This window comes from Pipistrellus hanaki, assembly GCF_964339955.1.
Source record: "Pipistrellus hanaki genome assembly, chromosome: 19".
NCBI classification, from domain to species: Eukaryota; Metazoa; Chordata; class Mammalia; order Chiroptera; family Vespertilionidae; genus Pipistrellus; species Pipistrellus hanaki.
The window spans coordinates 3,611,661-3,637,881 of NC_140521.1; the positions used below are offsets into that span (position 1 = coordinate 3,611,661).

At 52.5% G+C, this 26,221-nt stretch overlaps 1 protein-coding gene across 1 annotated transcript in view; it reads right to left on the reverse strand.

Annotated features, from left to right (window-relative positions):
• Window positions 1–25,987, reverse strand: part of ZNRF3 (zinc and ring finger 3) — a 125,741-nt gene extending 99,754 nt beyond the window's left edge. Inside the window, exon 1 of the mRNA XM_084868143.1 lies at window positions 25,429–25,987. Coding sequence (XP_084724269.1) covers window positions 25,429–25,731 — 303 coding nt within the window. The 5' untranslated portion in view covers window positions 25,732–25,987. The remainder of the gene's footprint in view (window positions 1–25,428) is intronic.
• Between the last annotated feature and the right edge of the window lie 234 nt (window positions 25,988–26,221).

The following is a 26,221-nucleotide window of genomic DNA, read 5'->3' on the forward strand; positions in this document are numbered from 1 at the left end:
TGCCAATCGGCACCCAGCAAAAAGAGGATGTCTCCTTAAGGGGGGTGAGTGTGTGTGTGTTTTGGGTTGGAGGGTATTGAGAAGAGACCGAGTCCCACCCTTAATGCAATAGCAGAGCCTCGGGGCCTCATCAAAAGCCAATGAGGCAAAGGCTGGATGCCCCAGGCCAGGGAGAGCTTAGCTGCTGACAATATCCATCAGGTAGGTCAACCCCAATTTAAAAAGCTTAAAAAACAAAACAAAACCTAAGTCAACACGATGAAATATGACACAGAGTGGAAGGATTTACATTCCTCATCTCCGAGTCTCCTCTTAGAACATGGCAGCGGGAATGGACATCCCAGCCCAGCTCCTGCCACGTTCTTCCTACAGCAAACGAGAGCCCCGCCTCATCGCTCCTGCATCATCCACGCTGGACAAACCTGGAAGATGCGTGTCCGCTCAGCTGAGCCCAGTACCTCCAGGACAGCAGGCCCCCAAAACCTGGCAGCCGAACTCACAGGTCAGAGTGGGGGAGACCAGACGTCGCAAAGCCAGGATGTTAGCCCAGCAGAGGGTGGCTGGCCCATCAGCCAGAGAGCTAACGTGCATTTCATCCAAATGAACATGCCAGCTTTGGGGGGAGTCTACTTATGCATGTGTAAAACATAAGGGTAGCCAAAACCGGTTTGGCTTAGTGGATAGAGCTGAAAGGCCCCAGGTTCGATTCCGGTCAAGGGCATGTGCCTTGGTTGCGGGCACATCCACAGGAGGGGGTGTGCAGGAGGCAGCTGATCGATGTTTCTCTCTCATCAAAATTTCTAGCTCACTATCCCTCTCTCTTCCTCTCTGTAAAAAATCAATTAAAAAAAAATTTTTTTCCCCCAAAAAGAAATCTCCAGGGGGAATGAGGATACACAGTGCTCTCAAGTGAGCTCCCCATGGAATCCTCATCTCGGGCACCATCCAGAGAGATCTGCTTTCGGTTTAGAAAGCGTGCCTCTGTTTCACACAGGTGTGCCTGAGGCCCTAAACATTCACAACCTTCCCAAAGCCAATAAAGCACAGGTTGATCTGGAAAGACCCTAATTAGCGAGAACTGAGAAACTGAGGTCCCAAGCCCGATGGTCTTTGTCAATCCCCGAAAGAGCTGCCTTATGGGACGGCAACAAAGGAGAGGCAGACCCCCTCGGAGTGTCTGCTCTGCACCTGACATCTTTCCTAGGGACAGAGGAGGGCCCCATGGTGCCCGGATGTAACCCAGCATAGCTACAAGATAAGAGATAAGGATCAAGCTAAAAAAAAAAAAATTTTAAATTAAAATTAAAAAAGCTACTTAAGCAGACAGGAATAAAGGGTCATAAGCAGCTGGTGCTATGAAAAGCAGGGGAAGATGGAAACAGAAAATTAAACATCCTGGAGAAAAATTTCGCCCGAACTGGCCCAGTTCATTCCGCACCTCTTGCCCTAAATTAAAAAAAAAAAAAGCTGACACGTGCTTTGGTCCTGGCTAGCGCAAGCGATGTTTCTGGAACAACTTCACCTTGGTTACATATTTCTACTTTAAACAGGCCTCCCAGGAGCATGTGCTCCTGTTTCTTGGGAGGGAGTTAGTTCCTGTGGAAAGTGTTTGTTTAGTTTGATTACAACTTTGAAGAGGGCAGGAATCCTGGCCCAGGAGAATTTAATGGCCAGGCCCTCCTCTTACATAATTTATAAACAAACAGCGTTTATCCCAGTGTGGCTCGTCTGGCTCCACAGCTGGATTTAGAAGAAGATATTCCTCATTCATTCGGGAGAAGCCCCGGGAAGGCCTGTCAATAACCAGAAAAAAAATGTCCCCACCGGCCTGACACTCTATTGCCAAATCCTAACGGACCCCGGAATCTCTCATCTGAAACCCTGGACGGTTCGCAGACAGAGCCCAAACTGAAGGGTGATGGGCAGACCTTGAGTGGCAGCTGAGGAATCACACTTGGGGTGAATTAAAAACCTTCGGGGGGGGGGGGGGGGGCCACAACAGCAGACTTCCCCAAGGTGTCATGAGCGGTTGAGTGTTCGGGTGGAGAGCAATTTGGTACTAATAACAGTTAAAGGCCAAAGCTGGCGTGTGATTTATTTATCTTTAATAAAGGGAAAGCGAGGTTGTCACTAAAAAGCCACTCACTCCCTCGCATTCCAGGCTGCTCCCTGGAAAGGAGGGGCTGCCAAGGCCCCAGGCGGAGCCCCCTGGCCGCTGGGATTGCGAACCTCGGCTGCTGGAGAGCGTAGTCGTGGCATCGAAAATCCACACACGTGGACATCATGGCTGCCGCGTGGCCGCAGGGCTCCCTGGTCTCCAGAGATGTCGAAGGCCTTACGTGCCATTCAGAGACCCTCCCTCGGCCCATCCCCTGCTCGACCTGTGAGGTTTGGTTTCCTCCCGGATTCTCCAGGGTGAGTGATTCTCCCTTTCCTGTTCCTGCCCAACCCAGGCACGCAGATCCTCCCCGCAGCCCCCGCGCCCAGGCTGCAGGGAGATGTAAAGGCTGAGGATCTGAGCCCGGCTGGCTCCCAGGGTCCCACTAAGTAACAGATCGGGACCAGATAAGGTCTCATCTCCCAAGCCGTAGCCTGTCTCTGCCACCAGCACACCCCACACCGGGCAGACTCCGGGTTGGGTCTAGTAGTTACACCCTAAAAGCTCGGAAAGGCACTGTCCGATGCCAACCCAGCGTGGGTCTCGGAAATAAGAATGCCTTCCCCAGCCCAGGACCAGCAGGGACAAATCTCAACACCGGGCTCCTTTACGAACGCAGCCTGAGCCCGGCCCCCAGGACGGTTCTTCTCCGTCCTCTGCGTTTCTAGGGACTCTGTCTGGGCCCCGAGCGTGGGGTGCTCACCCTCTCAGCCAGCCACACATTCTGTCTCTCCCGCTGGCCCGTGAGCCCACCCCTACAGACGCTCAGGAGGAGGCCAGCGGGGATTCTGGGAACGCGATCCAGAAAACGTCAAGCCCCACATCCGTCGAACCTCTCCCGGAAGGAGGGCATTAAGCACGGCCAGAAACACCTTTAAAAACCCAAAGCCTGTTTATTCTATTAGACCAGGGGTCTTCAAACTACGGCCCGCGGGCCACATGCGGCCCACAGAGGAGTCTGATCCGGCCCACCAGGTTTTTTGGGCAGTGAGCGCAGCCGAGGTGTTACAGTAGGAATTAGTAGTTCATATGGTCCGGCCCTCCAGCTCTCTGAGGGACCGTGATCTGGCCCCCACTTTAAAAAGTTTGAGGACCCCTGTATTAGACACTTTCCCCTCCGTATCCAGGAATACAGTCACCAGGCATCGAAGGGGTCAGCCGCTCCGGTCCGCAAGAGGAAGAGAAAGCCTGAGTGAGTTACTGTCTGTCAGATCCAGAGTCTGCTAGAGAAACTGAGGCTCCCGGCGACAGAGCGGATCTCATCGGCCTCACTAAGCAGGGGAGGTGGTTACGAGGCTGAGCAGGTGTGCTTCCGTCCTTCCCTCGGCTGACCTTTCTAGGAACGTAAGCCTTTCTCACAGCGAGAGCCGATTCCGGTGCGATCGCTTTCAGAGAAAAGAGAGGCGGTAAAAACCATCCTGGTTTGCAGGCAGAGCCCACGGGAGGGCTCGCAGCAGGTCCAACAGGAAGCCCCCGGGATGAAGCTCCCGGCGGACGCCCATCCCAGGAGGGCACGCTTCCTACAGGCGGCAAGGAAAAGCGAAGACCAGGAAGGGCCGAGAAGCTTTGGAAAGTGGTTCAAAACCATAAAAGCTTCTTCAGACGAGTGTGCCAAAACCCAACTGAGACGGCAGGCCCTTGCCGGGGAGCCAGTAGTCTCCCTAGACCCGTGGTCGGCAAACTCATTCATCCACAGAGCCAAATGTCAACAGGACAACGATTGACTTTTTTTTTTTTTGGAGAGCCACGTTTTTTAAACGTAAACTTCTTCTAACGCCACTTCTTCTTCAACATAGACTCGCCCAGGCCGTGGTATTTTGTGGAAGAGCCACACTCAAGGGGCCAAAGAGCCGCATGTGGCTCGTGAGCCGCAGTTTGCCCACTCCGGGCCTAGACGGTTAACTTCATCTTTGCTCCCTGCCCAGACAGCTCTAATCACCAATTTTTAAAACCCCGAATCGCAAGCCCGGGTCCTATCGGCGTATTATCAATGTAGGCTTTCCATTTCTTGAGCAAAAACAAATTGCATCCAACTGACCGCACACTCAGCAATCCAGCTGAGCCTGCCGAAGGAGTGTCCGTGCAGATTGGGTCCTGCTCCTACCCTTGACAGCCAGTGGGGAGGGACGGACACAGCCCACAGGACGTGGGGTAAACTGCTGCTCCGCAAGTACCGTTAGAAAAGGCAAACATCACCATGACTAGGCCCCGCGGTGCTAACTCAGCCCTCTGGGATTTCTTTCTGTTCACATTTTGTTAGTGACACCCACTGGTCCGTCCCCTCATCCAAAGGAGATTTGTGCACTTCCCAACTCTACTTCAAGATGTGCTTCGAGCCCTAACCGGTGTGGCTCAGTGGATAGAGCGCCGGCCTACGGACTCAAGGGTCCCAGGTTCGATTCCGGTCAAGGGCATGTACCTTGGTTGTGGGCACATCCCCAGTAGGGGGTGTGCAGGAGGCAGCTGATCAATGTTTCTCTCTCATCGATGTTGCTAACTCTCTATGCCTCTCCCTTTCTCTCTGTAAAAAATCAATAAAACATATTTTTAAAGGTGATCCGATACACCACTGCCTCAGCCACAGCAGGCCCCTGTGCACAAAAGGATGCCACCAAGATGCCCTGAAAGAGGTAAATAAACGCAGAAGGCTGTCAGGGGTCCTCTGGGAAGAAATCGGGGCTCCCCTCAATTCTAAGTTAACTCTATGGAGCTCCTTGTAGTCAGTTTCAATCGCATGCTTCCCATTCTGTCCTTCACCCTCCTTCCAAACCACCCTCTCAATCATCTGTTGTTGTAGCTGAATGCAAGCGAGTTTTAATGTGAAATGAAACATGCTATTTGGAGATAGTATGGGTACCAACGCTGAATGTAAATGGCCTGCCTTCATGGAACCTTCCCACAGAGCCACGTAAAAGTGTGCCGCTAAGTTCGAGGTTTGAAAGGAGGCGTCTTGACTTCAAGTCACCAAATTTAGAAAACATCCACCTGGCACCCACAGACCCCTAACTCAACAGGAAAGACAAGGAATATGCCCTTAAGTCTATTTTAGCAAAAGGCTCCTTGGGATTCTTAAGTATATAAAGACAAGAGAAACCGCCTTTCAATGGTATCTTTTGTTCTAAATTAAACATGTTATCAATCAATTCAACAAGTGAAAGTATGCTGACATCCGCTCTGAATCATGCGCTGTGGGCAGTTCAAAAGTCCTCCGGCTAATTGCAAGGTGGTGGGCGAGGTGGAGAATGGGATGTGGAGAATGGGATTTGTGTTTCCAGAGAGCCAATGGCAGGGACAATGAGACGAGGCAGAGAAAAAAGCCACAGGGCCAGTAATCAAATCTGAATATGGCACTGGGCTGGAAAACCAAATCAAAGCCAAATCTTATCAACAAATCCCCCTGGAGCCGGACCGTGAGAAGGCACGGACACCATCTGGGCACCGTGGGAAACAAAAGGATCGCCACCTGCTCCCTGGGCGAGGAGCTGGTCCATTCTCAAGGACCGTCAAGTTCCCATGCAGAGGAGGCCAGAGAAATCAGGGGGAAATTAGATAAGATGAAAATAATGGTTGAAGGATAACGTGAAACCAGGCGAGATAAACTGTCCGATGGAGTGCCATTGGCATCTTGGGGATTTTTTTATGCAAAAATGACTTCAGGAACTCTTTCTCCAGGTGGTAATTAACATTTTAGCTCAAATTGCCCCAGAGGGAAGGAAAATTGTGGTGGGGGAGGGGAGGGGAGGGGTCAGTGACTCAATGGCTCTTCCTAGCACCGAGTAAGCACTTAAGAGTAAGCACTTAATAGGTAGCTGGTGAATGAAAGACCATAAATACCGAAGCCTGTCAGGCTTCCTGGTTTACCTAATACCTCGTTTACCCATCTTTCCTGTAGGACTGAACAACGTGAGGACAATTCTATGCAGCAACAGCCGCAGGTCCTAATTAAGCATTTACTATATGCCTGGCATATATTATCTCACTTAATCCTCACAATCCTTTGGAGAAACCAGCTATACGGTCCCATGTTAGAAATGAGAAAAACGGAAGTTCCGGAAGGTTGGGTGGCCTGGCCAAGGTCACAGAGGCTGGCAGCGGCAGAGCCCAGACGCGGGGGTCTGTCTGGCCCCAGGGTCTTGCTCTCCGCCACGGTGCCCCTTTGCCTGGCCAGAGTCTGGGCAGCTCCGAACTCTCAGAATGCAACACCCAGTAGATTTTAGCTTCGCGAGGTTCTTAGCTGTCACAGGTTAGCAGACTGCCATCAGATTTGCCTGCCTCACTACCTTATGGTAAATTAGAACCACAGCCATGAGCTGCAGACCAGCTTCTCCATTGGCCAGCGGTGTTAAACCTCTGGTGTCCTCATTCAAAGACACGGGGATGGCGCCTCCTGTCCCTCAGAACCCTCCTGAACAGCTAGTGGGAGAAACAGCATAGAGCGCCCAGGACGGCGTCTGACACAATGATCATTCGTTCATTCATTCAAACATCTCGCCAACCACCACCTCTGCGACCTTCAGCCCGAAGAGGCTTCCGTGGAGAAGGCGGAGCCGGCGGCGATGAAGGCGGCCACGGAAGGTTCCGGGCCCAGGTAAGCTAGAGCCGCAGGGAGTTCAATAACTTGGGACTGTTTTCACAAGCGGCATGTTTATCCAGCGTCCAGGCAGGAGACACCACTGGCCCGTGTTCTGTCATTTGTTTTGATTGGTTCAAAGTTTCCTTTTCCTTCTTTCTTCGTGGTGTAACACATCCACGTCGCAGCTCTGTTTTTCCTATCCCTGGGACCGAAATCTGTGATTCCCGACGACTTCCAGCCAAGAAGTCCAGCCAAGCCAGAACAGGGCATGCCTGCAAAGGTCAGGAGAGAGCTCCGTCCCTGCCAGGACTTCCTGCCTCGTATAAATCCCAGCTGCCGAGGCCGGGTCAGCAGGCGCAGGCAGAGTCAGAGGCCCACCACCCTGGTCATCCATACAGAGGCACCTCCACACACGCTGCCCAGGTCTCCACGCTGACCTGAGAGCATTCAGATCAGCGAGAAAGCACATTCCTGGACAAACTCAACCTCTAGAAAGTCAAGGGACGAAGAGAAGTGCCTTAAGCCAGGGGTCGGCAAACTCATCAGTCAACAGAGCCAAATATCAACTGTATAACGATTGAAATCTCTTTGAGAGCCGAAAACCGACTTCTGCGCGTGGGCCATGAAGTTTCTTTTTTTTCCTTAATATATTTCATTGATTTTTTTACAGAGAGGAAGAGAGAGGGATAGAGAGTTAGAAACATTGATGAGAGAGAATCATCGATCAGCTGCCTCTTGCACAACCCCAACTGGGGATGTGCTCACAACCAAGGTACATGCCCTTGACCAGAATCGAACCCGGGACCTTCCAGTCCGCAGGCGGAGGCTCTATCCACTGAGCCAAACCGGTTTTGGCTGGGCCAGGAAGTTTCAATCGCGCCATCCGTGCGCGCCCGCACGTAGTATTTTGTGCAAGAGCCACACACTCCGGGGGCCAAAGAGCCGCCTGTGGCTCGCGAGCCGCGGTTTGCCGACCGCTGCCTTCAGCGATCTCAAGCGGCCGGGAAGACGCAGAGAGGTGGCCTTCCCTGAAGAAGCCAAGAGACGGGTCGGCCTCACGGGGGTATGAATGCAGCCAAAGAGCCTTCGCCAGCGCTGCAAAGCAAACAAAAATAAACTCGCAGGATAAAAGGAAGGCTGTTGCATGAGGAAGAACTTTTGCTCCAGTTTATTAAAAAAAAAGGAGAGAGAGAGAGAGAGAGAGAGAGAGAGAGAGGGAGAAGAAAAGAAAAGAAAAAGAAAGCACACACTGAAATGATCTAAAGCTGCCTATAAATATTTGGGAACATCAAAGGCAGGCCTGGTAAATTAAAAATGCTGTCACACAGATAGAACTAGCCTCCAGCGCTGCCAGCTTCGACATGTGAGCCTGTGATCTGAGGAGCGCGGCCCAGCTCCTCGAGAAATCTGATTCACTGAAGAGAAGAGCGAACGAGCAGTTGAGTTTTAATAAGGGCATTAAATACCTTAGGAATGAGCTAATTAGAGTTTAACTCTTTCAAGATTGTCCGGGGCCCTTAAGAATGCCGTAAAGTAAGCTCCCTCCAGAATCTAGTTAAATAGGCCTCGAAACCTCCGATGCGAAAGAAAAGCATTAAAATAGCACCTCGGGACTTCAAAGCTGGTGAATCCTACCGGGTCCCCTCAGACTTGGCAGGCAGAGGCCGAGGGAAGAGGAGGGAGACGACCCCAGAACTGTCCCCCCACACACCCCTGGGCGAGGTCAGGGTCCTTGCTTATTTAGAGCTTTTAAACGCTCCCTTTCTAATACCGGATCCCTTCTACCCTGTGAGTGCGTGCTTTACCCAAGATGCTTTGAGGGTGCCAGGTGGGAAGGCCTATAACTGATCCCACTCATTTGTTCGTGCGTGTGTCACGTGAGAGATTAAGGCCGAGGCTCCCCAGACACACTTGGGGTCACTACACAGGAAGTCACCCAACTGTTTCCCTACGAGATGCGAATCCGAGGGAGACCGGGGAGAACCCCGTTGGGAAGTTCCATCGGATTGGCCAGTCTTCCAGGAGAAGACTCTGGCCTGTACCCAGGAGGAAGGGAACGCGCTCAGAGAGAGCGAGGAGAAAGCACACCTGCAGGGAGAAAGGGCATCTCCCCTCAGCCAGTCTCAGGAATGTGCGAGAAGGTGGGAGACGGCGACGGAAACTACCTTCTCCATTCAAGGAGAGGAATGCACAGCCCGGTCTTGGCAGAGGAGGGCAAGGGGAGTTAAAAATTTAAAAAAGAAAAAAGAAAGAAGGAAAGCCCACAAGGCACTCCTATCATTTCCGTTTTTAGAAAAAGTCACTGTGTCTCATTGGGGGTGTGTGTGTTAAGATTAATAAAGTATTTGCTTTGGCAAAAATCGCACACTGGATCAGACCACGCTCTGAGGTCCCTTGTGCCTGCCACAGGTCCCATGGAATTAGGCCCCAGAGCAGAGCCTTCGCATATCACAGCATTCCACGTGTCCCGGCCAGCGCCAGAGCCGCAGTCACCCACCCAGCTTTCCTCAGGAGCGCTCATGTCCGGATGCAGGCCATGTGGCCTCGGGAACAGCAGGCAGGCTGGCCTGGACACCCGCTCCGCCCCCATGCACCTGTGTGTCTGTGTGTGCCTCGGCCCAACTGACAGCATCAGGGCCTGGAAGATGATGGGCTGTAAAGCACAGGGGTGAGCAGACAGAGCACCCTCCCAGAAACAGGGGATGAGGGAGAAGGAATACCCAAAGCCTCTCACAGGGGCTGGTGAACCCCTCTGGGGAGCCCTGGGCCCCCCCGCCCCCCCACGGGAGAAGGGACGCGCGTGCAAGGGGTCTGCAGCGGGCACCGGGTGTATTAAAAACCGTACTGATGACATAATCATTTCTCAATGAGTCGCACCTTCAAGTCCTTGAACCTTGATCAACCCCCTCAACCACCACTTCAGAACAAAAAGTGCCAACTGTTTGGGAATCGCAACATAAATGTTCAGTAGATCACGAAACGATGTACAGGTTATTTTCTTCTTCCTCACACTCATCCTCACGAAACACAAACTGCATGCTGTGACTAATGTAATCCTTGCGATAAGCCCAGGAAAGGTTTCTCTCCGTCACCGATGAAGAAACTAAGAGCCAGAGAAACAAAGTCACCTTCCCATGGCAGCTAACGGGCGGAATCGGGACCCAAAGCTACTCAGTACTCAGCATTCCGCTGCCTCTCCATCAGTGCGGGAAACCCAGAGCCACTTTGCTCTGCAAAACATACAGCACCCTTTAAAGGAAACTGGCAAGCCCTGGGTCTCTGCAGAGCATCGTCAAAACCGCTGTTCACCTGATGGCTCCCCCCAGCTATGCAATGGGCTCAGAGCTACAGTAGCTACAACACAGAACTTAAGCGAACTTATACCCAAATCCGGTTACAGTCGAAAAGGTAACGTCCAAGTTAGTTATTAGGAATATATGCATATATTCTCCTATAAAATGGTGGTGCCATCTCTCCACAACGGCCTACCTTTTCATGATAATGTGCCCACAGTGTGAGGGCCCCAATCTCGTCAGCACAAGGCAGATGTCAAGAATCTGTGCCCTCACCCTAACCGGTTTGGCTCAGTGGATAGAGCGTCAGCCTGCAGACTCAAGGGTCTCAGGTTCGATTCCCGTCAAAGGTATGTACCTTGGTTGCAGGCACATACCCAGGGGGGAGTGTGCAGGAGGCACTGATGGATGTTTCTCTCTCATCGATGTTTCTAACTCTCTCTTCCTCTCCCTTCCTCTCTGTAAAAAAAAAATCAATAAAATATATTTTAAAAAATAAAAAGAATCTGTGTCCTCAACTACTTTCTCCCTCTTGGCATTGTGTTTGCTAACTTCATCCTCAGTCCTCACACGCGGGGCTCCCCGGTTTTCTAGGAATGGACTCCAGGCATCAGAAGCAGCCGATCAGAAGGGCTGAGAGAGAAGCACCGGAGCAGCAGGCACAGCTTCTAGGGAGGTGCCGCATCAAGCCACGGGAACACGGCCCCGCAATGCACATCCCCGCTGGTCATCCCAGGCCCACGCCATCCCCATCTGTGACCGAAGAAGTGAGGCATCGTGAGGAAGACAGACCTCTCCCTACCATGCACAAAGGGGTTCTCTGTGCTAAGAGGGGGAACTGCCAGAAGACACCAGGCCCGCCCGGAGGAGGGTAAACGCTAACAGTCACAGAGGTGCTCCGTGACTCCAAGTCAGCAAGAAGAGATTAAGTCTGAGGTCAGTCTCCCCTTCGGAAGCGGTCACTGTCCATTCAGAGGAGCGGGGGGTTGCTTTTGTGTGTGGTGAGCCTTGAGGGCAGGCCCTCCACCACTGAGCCCGCCGGAGCTGCTGCACCTGCACAAACCCCAGACCCCGGGAGCTCAGGAGACTGTGCCCAGGAGCCCGGCCCGCTCTGCCGTTCAGGGGTCCCCTCTGATCCATTCCCTTCCGGGCATCTCACTGCACAGCACCAAGCAGCACAGGATCCGGGACGCCGTTTGCAAAGTGGCACATGGCATTCCAGTGCGGGCTGTCCGGGACACCTTCGTCCCCCTCCCATCCCATCCCACCTGCCGAACCTTGAGAGCTGGGCATCCCAAGGCCCCACTTGTGGGTGATGGCGCCTGTGACCACGGTCTTCTTCGCTAAATGAATGGGCGGGGGGGGGGCAAAAGTAGGTTTACAGTTGTGAGTACACGAAACACAGAGTATAATTGTATTATTATTATTATTATTATTATTATTATAACTTGAATGTCTTTTTTCCATTCGAACAATGATAAAGCTGATTTTGCCCACCCCTGTACAAGCATAGGAAGGGGGAGAACAGGCCTTCTTGAATAGGGAGGAGGGAGGAATAATGATACGAAGCTGGGGAGGAGGGGGATTGAAATATTAAGAGAAGATTCTTTATTTACCCTGTAGCAAAGTCAAGAAGGCATTCCTACATGAAAGACCCACCATATAACTTGTACAAGTTTGCGAGAGGACAATTAAAACGAACGTAAATTAAGAAAAGTAATTAACGTTATCTGAGCATGTAGCAAGAATGCTAAGCGTTTCCTAGGTCTTCTTGTAGGGGCATGTATAGGCAATCATTTCACTTGGAAGAATATTCAGAAGCATTCTACCCCATCCCATGGCTGTTGGAGAGCCGCCCCCTTCCAAAAACAAGGTTGGCAAGGCAACCAGAGCACCAGTCACCGTGGTCCCTAACCACATCCGCCAGGGCTTGGCATGCCGAGACGTGTGCCAATTCTGTTGTCTGTAGGGCACTCCTGGCCGCAGGACACAGCAAGCTATAATCAAGCGAGAAACCACCACGTTCGTATAGAACTCGGCTCAACATAAATATTCATTAAATGTGAAAACCTATGGTGATGCAATGTTGAGACTGCAAATTTAAACACAAGAGTTAGGAAACGCAAAATTTACCGCTGCCCCCGGAACCTGGAGTCACCCACACGGCGCAGGCAGTGCCACAAGCGCGACTCTGTGTGTCCTAGAGATTTAAGCCGAGTGACGCCAAAATGGCACGTAAAGCTGTTCCTCTGACTTCCGGGAGGAGGGTGACATTTACGGATGGGCACCGGAACGTTTCTGGGGTGGCAATGTCACGGAAACCCTGCAGTACAAGGGAAATATGTAACACATCACGGACAGACTCTGGGATAACCCTGAAGGCCTGGATGCCCATGTTCCACAGAACCCGAAAGATCTCATCATGCCAACATGTACGTAACTAAGCAAGAGAGCAGTCCTCCTCATCCGCGGCTTCGCTTTCTGCAGTTTCGATCTACCCGCAGCCCACTGCAGTCTGAAATGTTAAAAGGAAGACTCTGGCCTAATTCAAAGGTTTTTAAATCGCGTGGCACTCTGAGCAGTGTGATGAAGTCTCGAACATTCCTGCTCTCTCCCACCCTCGACCATAAGCATCCCTTTGTCCAATGTATCTGAACGGGATACGTTACCTGCCCATCAGTCCCATATCCTCGAGTGAGAATTAAAATACAATGAAAACGAGATAAAATTTTAAAAGATGCTGGCAATTCGGAGATGCCAAAGAGAAGCCAGAAAGTGTTTCCATTAGTGAAAAGGGGTGTCCCTCGGCCTGGGCCTGCGCCCTCTTATAGTCTGGCAGCCCTCGGGGAGATGTCCGACTCACGGCTGTAGAGAAGCTCCCACCAGCACCGCTGCGCTCACCAGCTGTGAGCCCAGCTTCTGGCTGGGCGGCGCTCCCCCTGTGGGAACCCACAGACCATCAGGGGGCAGCTCCTGCATTGAGCACCTGCCCCCTGGTGGTCAGTGTGCATCATAGCGAATGGTCGTTCGGCCATTAGGCCTATTTGCATATTAGCCTTTTATTATATAGGATAGCCCTAGAATACACCCCTGTCTGAAAACTGCTTGTGAATTACTTCTATGATCATACAAAGTTCTGCCTCAAAAAGCCAAGTCATTTTCTGGCCACACTCGCATTCCCACTATTACTCTGTCCCAAAGTATTTAGATCCAGAAGATATGTAAGAGTTTCATTGCAAGGCAATAGAGGACCAAGTGAGAGACAACCCCTATCTACTGGAAGCTATGGAGAAAGGAAAACATTCATGAAAGAATACCTACACGGAAATGTATTATAAAAAATAATAATAATAATAATAATAAAATGAAATGTATTATAACACAGAAGGGCAATCCAAAAGGAAGGGCAGAGGAGGAGGAGGAGAGCCCAGGACCCATTCAGGAAATAAGGCAGAAACACACCCGACCCAGGCCCAAGCCCCAAAGGCCAGAACGAGAATAAAGGCGAGACAGAGAGTCCAGGTCACCTCTAAACCACGGGATGGCGCTGAAAGGTTTTGGCCCAGGGGGTGAGGAGATCAGACGTTACTTTAGAAAGATGAATGGTGGGGAAAGGAGGAATCGGTGGGAGGAAAGAGAATGTGGGGCACAGAGACGCTTGGCAGCAAGCGTTGGCATGCAGAAGGAAGGTCAAAACGGAAAGAGCAAATCAAGCATCGTCTTGAGTACATGATTTCCCTCTGACTTGGCCACAAGCTACCTTGATTTAAATCTTGAAATGGCTTTGCAAGTCAAGTTGGAACATTCCTTACATGCCATTAGCTGCCTGCTTACCACCTACTCCAAGACCGGGGCACTTTCTGAAGAGAGGCCAAGTCTCCAGGTAACCAGTGACACTTCCAACAATGGCAGAAGCGGGCCCTAGCTGGTTTGGCTCAGCAGATAGAGCGTCAGCTTCCGGACTCAAGGGTCCCGGGTTCAATTCCGGTCAGGGGCATGTACCTTGGTTGCAGGCACATCCCCAGTGGGGAGTGTGCAGGAGGCGGCTGATCAATGTTTCTCTCTCATCAATATTTCTAACCCTCTAATCCCTCTCCCCTCCTCTCTGTAAAAAAATCAATTTTATACATATATATATAATATAATATATATGTATATTTTTAAAAATTGAAGAAGGGTGCTGAACACATGACATCAAATGCACTTAAGTAAAAGTGTACAATTAGGTACCGAGAAAAGCATCCTATACTGAGTGTGGGACAAGCCTTGTCAACCAGGATGACCTGAACAGCAGACAGCATTCTGGGGCAGGATCCAAGGAAGGCGCTCCTTGCTGAGAGCATAAAGCAAGATAATACCAGTGAACGTGCTCTCGGGACCCAACAGCACCGGGCACGTGGGAGATTTGCTGGGACTCAACCATCAACGCAGGAAGGTGAGTACCTGAAAGGGCTAAGATCCGGGTTCTAATCCCAGCTCCTCTCACGGCCAAAGGCTTAAGGCCCTTCCTCACAGTCCCCTCACTGTACGAGGAGAGCTGAGCCACAGCATCTTCAGGGGGGTCCCTCAGTCCACACAGTGACTCCCACGGTCAAAAGAAATCAAGGGGCAAAAAGAGAGGAGGGACAAAGGTCTCAATGAAGGCGCAGGCCAAATGACCCTGCGGCTTCGGCCTTCCAGAAGGTCGAGAGAACTCTGGTCACAGCGGCGACAGTTCGGCCTTCCCCAGGAGCATAATCTGAGGGGCGTGGGGTCCCCTGGAGGGCCGTGATGCCACTAACGGGCATCGGACACCCTGGACGGCTGGGGAAGGAAAGAAAGAAGTGCAGCTTGAGAGCATTCAGCTTCAGCCAAGACCCATTTGGCTCAGTGGATAGAGCGTCGGCTTGGGGACTGAAGGGTCCTGGGATCGATTCCGGTCAAGGGCATGTACCTTGGTTGTGGGCATATCCCCAGTAGGGGGTGTGCAAGAGGCAGCTGATCGATGACTCTCGTCGATGTTTCTAGCTCTCTATCTCTCTCTCTTCCTCTCTGTACAAAATCAATAAAATATAAAAAAAAAAAAAAAAAAAAAGAGCATTCAGCTTCAGGCCGTTCAGACAATGAGAGGAGGGCAAATCCCATGCCTACAAGGGTCAGACACTGAAAAATGGAATTACCAGCCAGAGAAGGTACCTGAAGCAACGCAACAGGGGCTGGGCCGTGTCCCCTCTGGGCAGGCTAGGCCCGTGGTCGGCAAACCGCAGCTTGAGAGCCACATGCGGCTCTTTGGCCCCTTGAGTGTGGCTCTTCCACAAAACACCACGGCCTGGGCGAGTCCATTTGGAAGAAGTGGCGTTAGAAGAAGTTTAAGTTTAGAAAATGTGGCTCTCCAAAGAAATGTCCATCGTTGTCCTGTTGATATTTGGCTCTGTGGGCTGATGAGTTTGCCGACCACTGGGCCCATGTGGGAATGTGACCCCAACATTGCCAAATCTTTTCATTTTTTGAGAGCAGCCGGAGCCCAGGTTTTTATGTAACATTTCTGGATTTTTAGGAGGGACCAAAATAAAGAATCCTGAAGTCCTTCTCATGTTCAGCCCGGGGACCTGCTGATTCAATGTACCCCTGGGAGCCTGTGTGGCTCTCCTGAGACCTCTGCCTACCACAGACGGACACTCTGGATTGAGAGGACAGGTCTATGCCGTCTTTCCAGAGCCAGCCTGTTCGTAAGCACAGAACGCATGCGCTATGGGAGAGACGCAACAGCACCCTCCTGGGCCACAGTCTGCTGCCCCGCAGGGAGCGGACAGCCCGGTGGTCCTCCCGTGAGGTCTTCTCTGAGCCTCCGAGCACGGCCCTCTGCCCGGACAGCTGCCGTGTCCCTCCCCGGAGCGCACGGGCAGCTTACTGCTCCTGAGCTGTGCTCAGACACACCTACGAGGGAGGCACCCAGATGCCATGCCAGGCACCCTCCCTGCGAGGCAGACATTAGTCAGCGCTCAGATCCTCGTGGCAGAGGGAAAAGGCCATGACTTAGTGTTCACTACATGATGGAAATATATGGACTTTCATTTTTATGAAGGGTTTTTGGTTCTGGTTCTGTTTTTTGTTTTGTTTTTTTAATATATTTTATTGATTTTTTTACAGAAAGGAAGGGAGAGGGAGAGTTAGAAACATCGATGAGAGAGAAACATGGATCAGCTGCCTCCTGCACACCTCCTACTGGAGATGTGCCTGCAACCTAGGTACATGCCCTTGACCGGAATGGAACCTGAGACCCTTCAGTCCACAGGCCGAAGCTCTATTCACTGAGCCAAACCGGTTTCGGAGATTCTGGGGTTTTTTTAAGAAACAGATACTACCCACTGTGAGCAGGGGTACGTGGGAACCTTTATGCCGACCTGGTAGGAGAGTATGAACTAGGACCAGGTGACAACATGGAGCAGGAACACTAACAATGCTTATACCCAATGACTCAGGGGTTCTAACTCTAGAACTTTATCCCATGAAAATAATCAAGCGATAGAGAAAGGATGTTCCTCACATCGTTACTTAGCATAATGGAAAACAATGTGTTACACAGACACTAAAACCCTCTCAGAGCATTTAGTGACAGGAAAATGCCCACGGTGGATAAAGGGTTAAAAACACCATGTCGTGCTTTTCCCGAATTTTCTTTACAATACCTCCTAGCTCAAGGGGGGGGGGGGGGGGGGGGGAGAAAGTTACATCAAAACACAACAGATCAACAGGGATTATATGTAGCAAGCGGGATTGATTTTCTTTGTCCTATTGGCTCCAACGAGAGGTAATGTCAAATGAGTGTACTCTAACATGTCTGCCTAATCTTACCAAAATCTCAGGCCAGCAGGTCAGTAAGCTTTGGCTTCAGGTGACCCGAGTTCAATCCCAGCTCGGTGGCATCACAAAGCTCATTTAGACTCTCAGCCTCAGTTTCCTCTGGGGCCCGTGTGTGTGTGTGGAAGAAAGCACAGAAACAGCACCTGCAAAACACATACCGTGGGTGCATAAAAATGCTACCACGGGGACATAAAAACTACGTCTCTTCCGTAGGCTGTATCCACAGAAGGAATTCAATAAATGTCTGGGGACGAGTTACTCTACTCAAATGAAGTTGAGATAAAAACCCAAGTTTTCACCCAATTCTTCCAGCACTGAATGGGACTCTATACACAGCTAACTGGCCACAGCCCCCACTCTTGTATTTTTAAAAATGCAACAGCTTCTGCAGCAGGAGGCAGAGGTCCCCCTATCTCCAGACATTTTCACGTCCAACTTCTAGGGCCATCAAAGGCTGCTATCCCCGAATCAGCTCTACACACAGAGTTTCTAAACACCCATACCACACCGGCTGCTGGGGAGAGAGAAGGGGATTAATATCGTCTTACAACACATCTTAAGGGTCATAAAAATAAAATGCTCTCCCTTGAACCACAATGGGTCAGCTGACCTCATTCTCTATAGACTGACTATCATGAGTCAACAGGGCCGCTAACAGTCAGGCTTTAGAACATCTCATTCAAGCTCCAAATGGAACAAAGAGCCTCTCCCCTTCACCTCCTCCCTGTCCTGTCTGACAAGTACAAAGGCACGTTCCCACAAAGGGGTTATCAGCTTTAACCTCAGAGGGAGGTAAAAATGAGCTGGAAAAGGCCAGAAGCTGCAAATCCTCCTACTGTGTCATTAAGTAGGAGAGTTTCTTCAGAATGGGTTGCCCGGCCTAAACTTAGCGGCCCGGGGCCAGGTGCCCTCGGGGTCCTGGGAGTGTGGCCAGCCAGAGAGGGCAGGCTGTCTGCCCTCTGCCCGCCGGTGGCCCGGGACAACATCTTACTCATCCCCACCTGCGGCCTCGCCTCGCACAGGGTCTGGCAGGCGGAAGGCCGCAGTGGATGTCTGCCTGCTAACGGAATGCAGCACCCATGACAATACGTTTCTTAACAGCCAGGAGGATGGGGTGAGCAGGCAGAATCCACAGGTTCTTAACAATCGTTTAAATCAAACTGTTAGGAAACGCACGGCCGGTGTGACGAAAGGTGATGCGTTTGAACGCAAGACAGGACCTCTTCGGAGACCTTGCAGAATCCAAAATGGCTCTTAAAAAGCAGGCGGCAGGAGGGAGGGGTGCCTCACCAGAAAGCCCTTAAATGCCAGGACGCTTCAACCCTCCCAACAGCAAAAAAACAATGCGCAAGTGCCACTGAGCGACAACTGGACACTTCCAATCACTGGCCCCTTTTCCCAAGCTTACCAGATCAGCTCTTCATGGAAAACACAAGTTAGAATGAGATTCCTGTGATTAAAAAAAAAAAAAAAAGGAAAGAAAGGTAGGTGGGAAATGAATCTCTGTAAGGGTAGTTTTATCCGTTAAAGTTATATAGACTCATTTCTTGGCCAATCAGTTGGGTTTATCCCCCAATCTAAATTCCTCCACCATTTCCCATGTTCTCATTTGAAGCAGAAGAAGGTGCCAAGGGAAGCACTCTTGGACGGACAGAAATGCTTCCAATCAGCCATTACTGGATCGGAATCTCGGCCCTCCCTCCCGCCAATGGACTCACTGACTTCCACAGTCACTTCACCTCCAAGCGTGGTCTCCTCATCAGAAAACCTGGGGCATGCTATCGACCTCACCCATCAAACGTGAGCCAAGCAATATGACTGTCTAACCAGTATCTCTACACCTGAAAGTAGTACCAAACAATACTGAAGGTAGCCTGACATTTGTATTTCTTTAGTTTTGTTAATCCTCATCCGAGGATATTTTCCCATTGGTTTTCAGGGAGAGTGGAAGAGAGAGGGAGAGACAGAGAGAAACATCGACGTGAGAGGAAACACATCCATGGGTTGCCTTCTGCCCGAGCCCTGACCGGCGCCCAGGCAGGGAGGAGCCTGCAACCGAGGTGCATGCCCTTGACCGGAATCAAATCCGGGACCCTGTGGTCTGCAGGCCGATGCTCTAGCTACTAAACCAAACTAGCTAGGGCCTGTAGCCTGTAATTAAAAAAACAAATAAATAAATTTAAAAGAAATGTGAGGACAGCACTGCGCCCAGTGCCTGGCTCATAGGAAGCACTTGATATTCGTGGCTATTTTTAAAAGCTCTAATAGAGAGGGAAACGGGGCACCTCACAATCTAAATTACAGGAGAAAGGAAGCTGCTTAAACCCAGTTTAGAACTGGGGACGATTCAGAAAGGACCGGCTTTCCCCGGTCGTACCCCTGACCAGGAAGCGTCTGCCCTCCCGGGTTGCTCTCCCAGGTGAGCCGGTGACAGAGAGGCTCCAGCCCAGGACCTGAGTCTGAATCCAAGCTGTCTCTGCCTTTCCACCTGGCCTGAGCAAGATGCTTCGCTTCCTTGGACCTCAGTCCCCTCACCTAACGCAGGAAAGCGCTGGATCTGTTTCTCCTGGTTGTTAAGAGAGCTTTGAATGTCACTTTTGTTATGAACTACAAATCCATTCCTCAGATTCGGGAAACACCATCCAGAAGCAAAGTTTTCACGTGGCATATATTCGAGATAAGACGACTCTGAATGCCAACCCTATACTCTTCGTGTTATGTCCACCCCTAACAGCTGTCTACATTAGAGCGCTGTCCATAGTCAATATGTTATCCAGCAAAGCCCGCCTTCAGACCTCTATAATGCCAGCTATCCTGCCCTTGAATACACGCGCACACAGGTCACTCTCACACAGCTTCACAGAATAACAGCAGTGGGTCTACCGGAACCAAAGAGAGGTCCATGCTCTCCACCGAACCGGCACGTTTCTAGAAATAACCAACTGGAAAGAGGGCCCCAGAATTGATGAACCAAACTGAATGAAATTGTTCTCTTGAGCCAACAGGGCCGCTATGGATAGGGTATGGATTCAATGAATCCGAGCCCATGAGCCCACCACCTGCCTGATACCCACTCTAAGTCCATCCTTCCTTCACTCATTGTCTCAGCAGCAGCAGGCACTGGAACCCAGGGCTAGAGCCAGGGATGGGCAAAAACCAACACCCCACAGAGCCCGGGTCCACAGGAAGGCGTGAGGAATTGTTCTTAAGGCATCGCAACATTGACAGACACTCCGTCCCATTTTCCACCCAACGGCGAGAGGGAGCACGGTCACACGCTGGTCACACGCTGCGCCTCCGCATCCTGCATTCGGATTCTGCATTCGGATCTCTGCGGGAAGTTCCCGGGGTGACTACTTTCTCCCGTCCCCCAGGGGTGATGTGCAGGAGAGAAGTGAACCCAGTACAGACAATGGGTGCCTTAGGGAGTGAGGGCTCAGCCCTGTGAGGAAGCCCGGGTGGGAGGGATTATCATTTATCCCCACACATCTGTCTCCGTAAGACAGTGAACTCCAGAAGACAACAGCATGGCAGCACCTGGCACGGAACAGGCCTTTGGTGAATATCTATCCAATAAACATGCTCCACGGAGGCGTGTGCACTACACCTGTAGGCTTCTTCTCCACAGCGCGTGCCGCTGGCCTCGCTCCTCTCAAATTCCCAGGAACGGACTCTCTGATGACGGGGACTAGATGGGGGCCTCCGTCTTTCCTCTTGGGGAGGAGGGGGCATCCCAGAACCCTCCAAGCGGCAAAACTGCGTATCTGCTCAGGAAAAGGGAAGTGCATGCAGCATCTCAGGTTCATTCACAGGCCATCGCTCGAAGTCTGTGACCCTCAGGTGAAGCACCCCTCTACTACACTGTTAAAAAGTTAGATCTGGCCAAAGCCGGTTTGGCTCAGTGGATAGAGCGGCGGCCTGCGGACTGACAGGTCCCAGGTTCGATTCCGGTCAAGGGCATGAACCTTGGTTGCAGGCACATCCCCAATAGGGAGCATGCAGGAGGCAACTGATCGATGTTTCTCTCTCATCGAAGTTTCTATCTCTCTCCCTTCCTCTCTGTAAAAAAATAAATAAATAAAATATATAAAAAAGAAAAAAAAAGTTAGATCTGAATTAATGTCAAGTTCCGAACCAGCCAAGTCTATTTATTTAGCAAAGATAGGAACAAAAGGGGCCAAAGAAACCTGAGCTTTAATCCAGCTTTTATCACTTGCTAGCTGTGTTAAGGATGGAAACCAGGGCCTCAGTTTCCTCATCTGCAAAATGGGTTCACAATGGCTGCTAATTCCGTGTTCGTGTGTCACGAGGGGGCGAGCAAACGTGGGATACGTCTGGCAGAGTGCCCCGCGCACAATACATGCTCATCATTGGAAGCCGCCAATACATGCTCATCAACGGAAGCCGCCACCACTTTCCCTTCGGTCTCCACACTCCACCCTCCTCTCCCCTCCCATCTTCATCTCCAAGCAGCTCCTATGAGATTCCAGGGGGAGAGACAGGAACCCCTCAGAATTCACCAGGATCGCAAAACACAGTCCTAATGCTCTCCCGAGTCCTGCATGCGGATCCCTTCGGGAAAGGTCCCGAGTGACTATTTTCTCACTTCGAACACGTGATGTTCACCTGCGAAGGCCCTTCGGGTGAGAGAGCCGGCGATCTCTATCCACATAAACCCGGGTCAGCTGTCAGCACACACGTGTTCTAGTAGGCCCAGGCAATGTTTAGAGGCAGGACTATTAAGTGAACGTAAAATGGAGATGAAAAGAACGTGTTTGATCAAAAGCTCGACGGCAAAAACACACTGACAGGGACACAAGGCAGAGGAATCAGCTTCCTCAAACGGTTCTCTGTGATGCCCTTTGATGGCACTGGATGGCTAGGGACCTCGCTCTGTGTTTCTAAGCCACCACCCAGCTCTCCTCCCTCCTCCCGGAGGCACCAGATCGGATCTTAAACGTTTTCAGCTCTCCCGCTGCTTTCAAGACCATTCGCCACTCAGCCAGGACCCAGGAAGGCAGATTCTAAAGTAGCACAAACCCTATCATTCGGATTCCTTTTACCCATGAATTTCTCAAGCGTCTCTAAGTATTTGACTTCAAGAAGAAGGGGGGGGGGGGGGGAAGGCAAGCATTTCCACTTTAAAACAATCTTTCATCTCTAAGCGATGCAAATTTTCTTTGTTTAGCCAATCCGCATACCACCAGCCAGTGTTTGATCGGGCCTTTATTTAACATCACTACCCACAAGCTGCACAGCCAAGTCTGAAAGTTTCAGATAATGATCTCATTAAAAGCAACAAATTGGCTCGGAGATGAAATATGTATCAATATGTCTCAGAACGCTGTAAAGCCCCACACTTCAGAACTACAGGAAAAGTGTAATTAATTCCCCCAGCACTCACACTGCGTGCCTGACACTCTTATAAGCGCGTGGGCTTTGATGTTGCATGAATAAGATAATAAAAGTAATTAATAGCATTTCATATCCACACATTGTTTTCACAATTCTCACAGATGAAGATGTGGAGAGAGAGAGAGAGAGCGCGCGCTCTGTTCTTACAGAGCACACTGTGACCTTGGGAAAGTTATTTAAGCCTAAAATGCACACAGAGAACCAAGAATCCTGTGACTAATCCCAAGGTTTGAATTACTTACTCTCTCTCAGACACACACACACACACACACACACACACACACGCGCGCGCACACACTTCTTAACCAGGCCTCCCCCCTACCCTAAACTATGCAAATGACTGAACAGGTTCTCTATCAGACTGTGTATGATAAGGTATCAACTGTATAAACACACACACACACACACACACTCTTTCATTGTATGCAACAGGGCGGGAAACAAATCAGTAATACAAACCAATTTCCTATCTTAGAATTCTTAAAAGAGACTCCCAAACAGGTTTTTTTCCCCTCCCCTACACCATGAACAGTGCCAATGATCCCCACTGGAAATAGCAAAAGCTGCTACCAGGACAGAGCTATTATTTAGGGTTAGTTGTAGGAAAAATGAACTCTGCTCTGAAGACCAGAAAGCAGTCCAAAGCAAATCCTGCACCGAGTTATTTATATATATATATATATATATAAGATAGGAAATAAGGAGAGGTTTGAAAAGTTCAACAAGGGCAGTTAGAAAATATGATTGATCCAAAGCTAAACACCAAGTTGTTCCTTCTGGGTTCTCCTCTCTCATGAAAATGTCATATTCCCTCTCCGCAGTCCTACAAGCACTAACTTTCCTCACAAAAACCCCTTTCAGGGCTGACAGGGGCCACACCAGGTCCTTACCCTGGGCAGCATCTTCGAAAAACGAATGACCACGTGCCTGCCTGTTCGCACACAGCCCCAAAGAGGAGCTCAGGGATGGGTCCCCACAATCAGGTTATTACAGACATCGAGTGAGAGCACCAAGAAAGGCCTCCTCCAACAGCCCAGATACACGCACTCGTGTCACTGCGGCTGTAAGGGAGTTAAGGACACCTATTAGTGATTGCCTAACAGGTAAACGTATTAAATACCATTTAAGTCATTTTTTCTTTACTTAGCAATTGTTGACTTTAAAAAAAAAAATTTTTTTTTTGGCTAGGCTAAATGGACTACAAAAGAGCGAGATAAGCACTTCAAAACGCTTCAGAAGAGAACAGATTCCTTCTGCCAAATTCACACATTATCTCCTCGCTCGCCGAGGATAAAATAGTTACAAATGGTGTATTTAAACTGCTAATTCTGTATTAAATGGTGAACCCGAGATTATCTCCAAAGCATAGCACGCTGCTCATGGAATGGATCGCTCGCCAAACTACTGCGGGGAGAGAAAGTACAAGTTAAAACACTGCAGATAAAAATCGCCGACTTCAAAAGTCTCCTTCAGAGAGCTCAAGTGCACGTTAAAACATCTTTCCTCTCGGGGGAGGCCGTAAATCAAAGTCTCTAACGCCGGCGGGCCCAGGGCAATCCTCAGAGAATCCGGAGGAGCCGCAAGCAGCCCTCTCTCTCCCCCATGCAAACCAGTTAGTTCCCGAGGCTGCGTTCCCCTCAGAGCTGCAGGGATCTTCAGCACAGCATCGCCCCGAAAGCTGATCAAGGAAAAGACCACAAGGATAACATGCCTCCAAGGAAAACGTCCGAGGCCTTTTAACACAGGCAGTCAGTCCCAGGGCTCAAACATGTGCTGCCCCGTCCGCTTCCCCTGCAGCTAAGATGGGAGCAGGAGCCCTGCGAGGCGATGCTGCCAATGAATGGCCCAGCAGAGCTGGGTGGAGACACACCTCTCAGGAGCCACGCTGCCCAGCTCCCTGCCCACGCCCAGCTCCCACTCCCACTCCCATCCACGCAGGACTGAGTCTGTCTGCACGGGAGAGATGGGGACACAGGGGAGGGAAGCTGCTATGCAATCAGACCATACAACCCCCTCCTCTCCTCCTCTTCATTCATACCTCCTCCAAAGAGGGAACCGCCAAAGGCCCCAGAGCTTGGGCCCTGCGCCCATCACCCCGTCACCATCGCCCGGGAAGGTTCAGTGACAAGCCGACCGTTTCCAATCGCCCCCCATCCGAGGCATGCATGCACCCTCACCACCCCAAGCGCGCTGGCCTGGCCACTACTAGCAAGTGGGTAACCTCGGAGCCAAGGACGCGGGAAGGCACCGCTCCCCAGCTCCGGGGCCTGCCGGCCGGCCGCGAGGCTTGGGCTCAGCAGGAGGCTCTCTCTCCCTGGCCGCTGGGATGCTTTGAAATGCAGACTTCCTTCCAAGGGGAAGGTCCTGTCAGGGGGCGACCCGGTCTCCCGGGCTCCCAGGCCCTCCCTCCTCGGGAGTCCTTGGCCCAGGGGTGGGCAGGCGAGAGGTCTCCCTCCGGCCTCTGAGATCGGAGGCACGCACAGGGCTGCCCTCCACGGCCCACTCCAAGGCACTCCTCCCGGGCCACCCCCCACCCCGTCCCCCTGCCCGCTGCTGCTGCTGCTGCCGCTCACCCCAGCCCTGCAAGCGGATCAGCCCTCAGGTGAGGCTCCAGCGAAGAACCTGGTTGCACGGCTCCTCCAGACACCCCTGGCTGCTCCCGGAACGAGCATGCATGCATGCACATGGAAAGCCAAGCCTGCTGCCTGCAAGGAGGCAGCCACCCCATCCTTCGTCACTCAGCTTTGCAAAGTTGGCATGCAACAGGTAGTTCCCGGGACTTCCACCTGAGGCGGACCGGAATGCCCCAGCCGCCCGGGGGGGGGGGGGGGCCGTGCCCAGCGTGGGTGCAGGACCCGGGGGGGGGGGGGGTCTCGTCCTCACCGCCCCCGGATCCACAGGAGGCCGGGCCCCCACGTGCGCTTCCCCCCGCCACCCACTCCCCCACCCACTCCCCCACCCGCCCCCGCCCCGGCGCCCCGGCGGCCGCGTCCCGCCCTCCTTCCCGCCGGGGAGGGATGCCGCCGGCCCCTCGCCGCCCCTCCCGCCCGCCCGCCCGCCAGCCCGCGGCGGGGTCGGCGGGCGCAGCCCCCGGAGCCATCTTGTGGCGGCGGCGACGGCGCGGGGCCCGGCGGGCGGCTAGCTACCTGCACGATCTCGCCCTCCGCGCTGAGCGTGGCCCCGGCCCGCGAGAAGCGGCCCGTGAGGCCGGTGGTGTAGGTGGTGTAGTCGCCGCTCGGGCTCGACTCGAACAGCACCACCTCCACGAACGCCGTCTCCTTGGCCCGCGCCGCGCCGGGCCCCGCGGCCGCCAGCAGCAGCCCGAGCAGCAGCGGCAGCGGCGGCGGCGGCGGCAGGCGGGGGCCGCGGGGGCCGCGGGGGCGGCGGCGGAGGAGGCGGCGGCGGCGGCGGCCCGGGGCCCCTGGGCGCCCGCCCGAGCGCGGCCTCATGGTCCTGCGGCGGCGGCGGGAGGGCGCGGAGGGCGGGCGCGGCCGGGCATAGTCGCGGGCCGGCGGAGGGACCGAGGGCAGGCGGGCGCCTCACAGCCCCATCGCGGCGGCGGCGGCGGCTTTGTGGGTCGCAGGCTCGGCTTGGCTCCCCCGGCCGTCGCGCCGCGGCCCTTTCATCTGCTCCACGTGAGGGGTTATCCCCGCCCCGACAGCGTCGTGACCCGCTCTCCCCTCCCTCCCTCCCCGCGCTCGACCGCCGCGGCCTCCCCGGGGAGCGGGAAGGCGGGGCGGGCGCGCCTGCGGCAGGGGGCGGGGCCCTGCGGGCGGGCACGCCCCCGCCCGCGCTCCGCCCCGGCGTACGCCACGCCCCCTCGTCCCAGCCCCCGCCCACCGCTTGCACTCCGCCCCATTGTTCTGGCCACACCCACCGCCCGCGCTCCGCCCCGGCTCCTCCCACCGCCTGCACTCCGCCCCGTTGTTCTCGCCACGC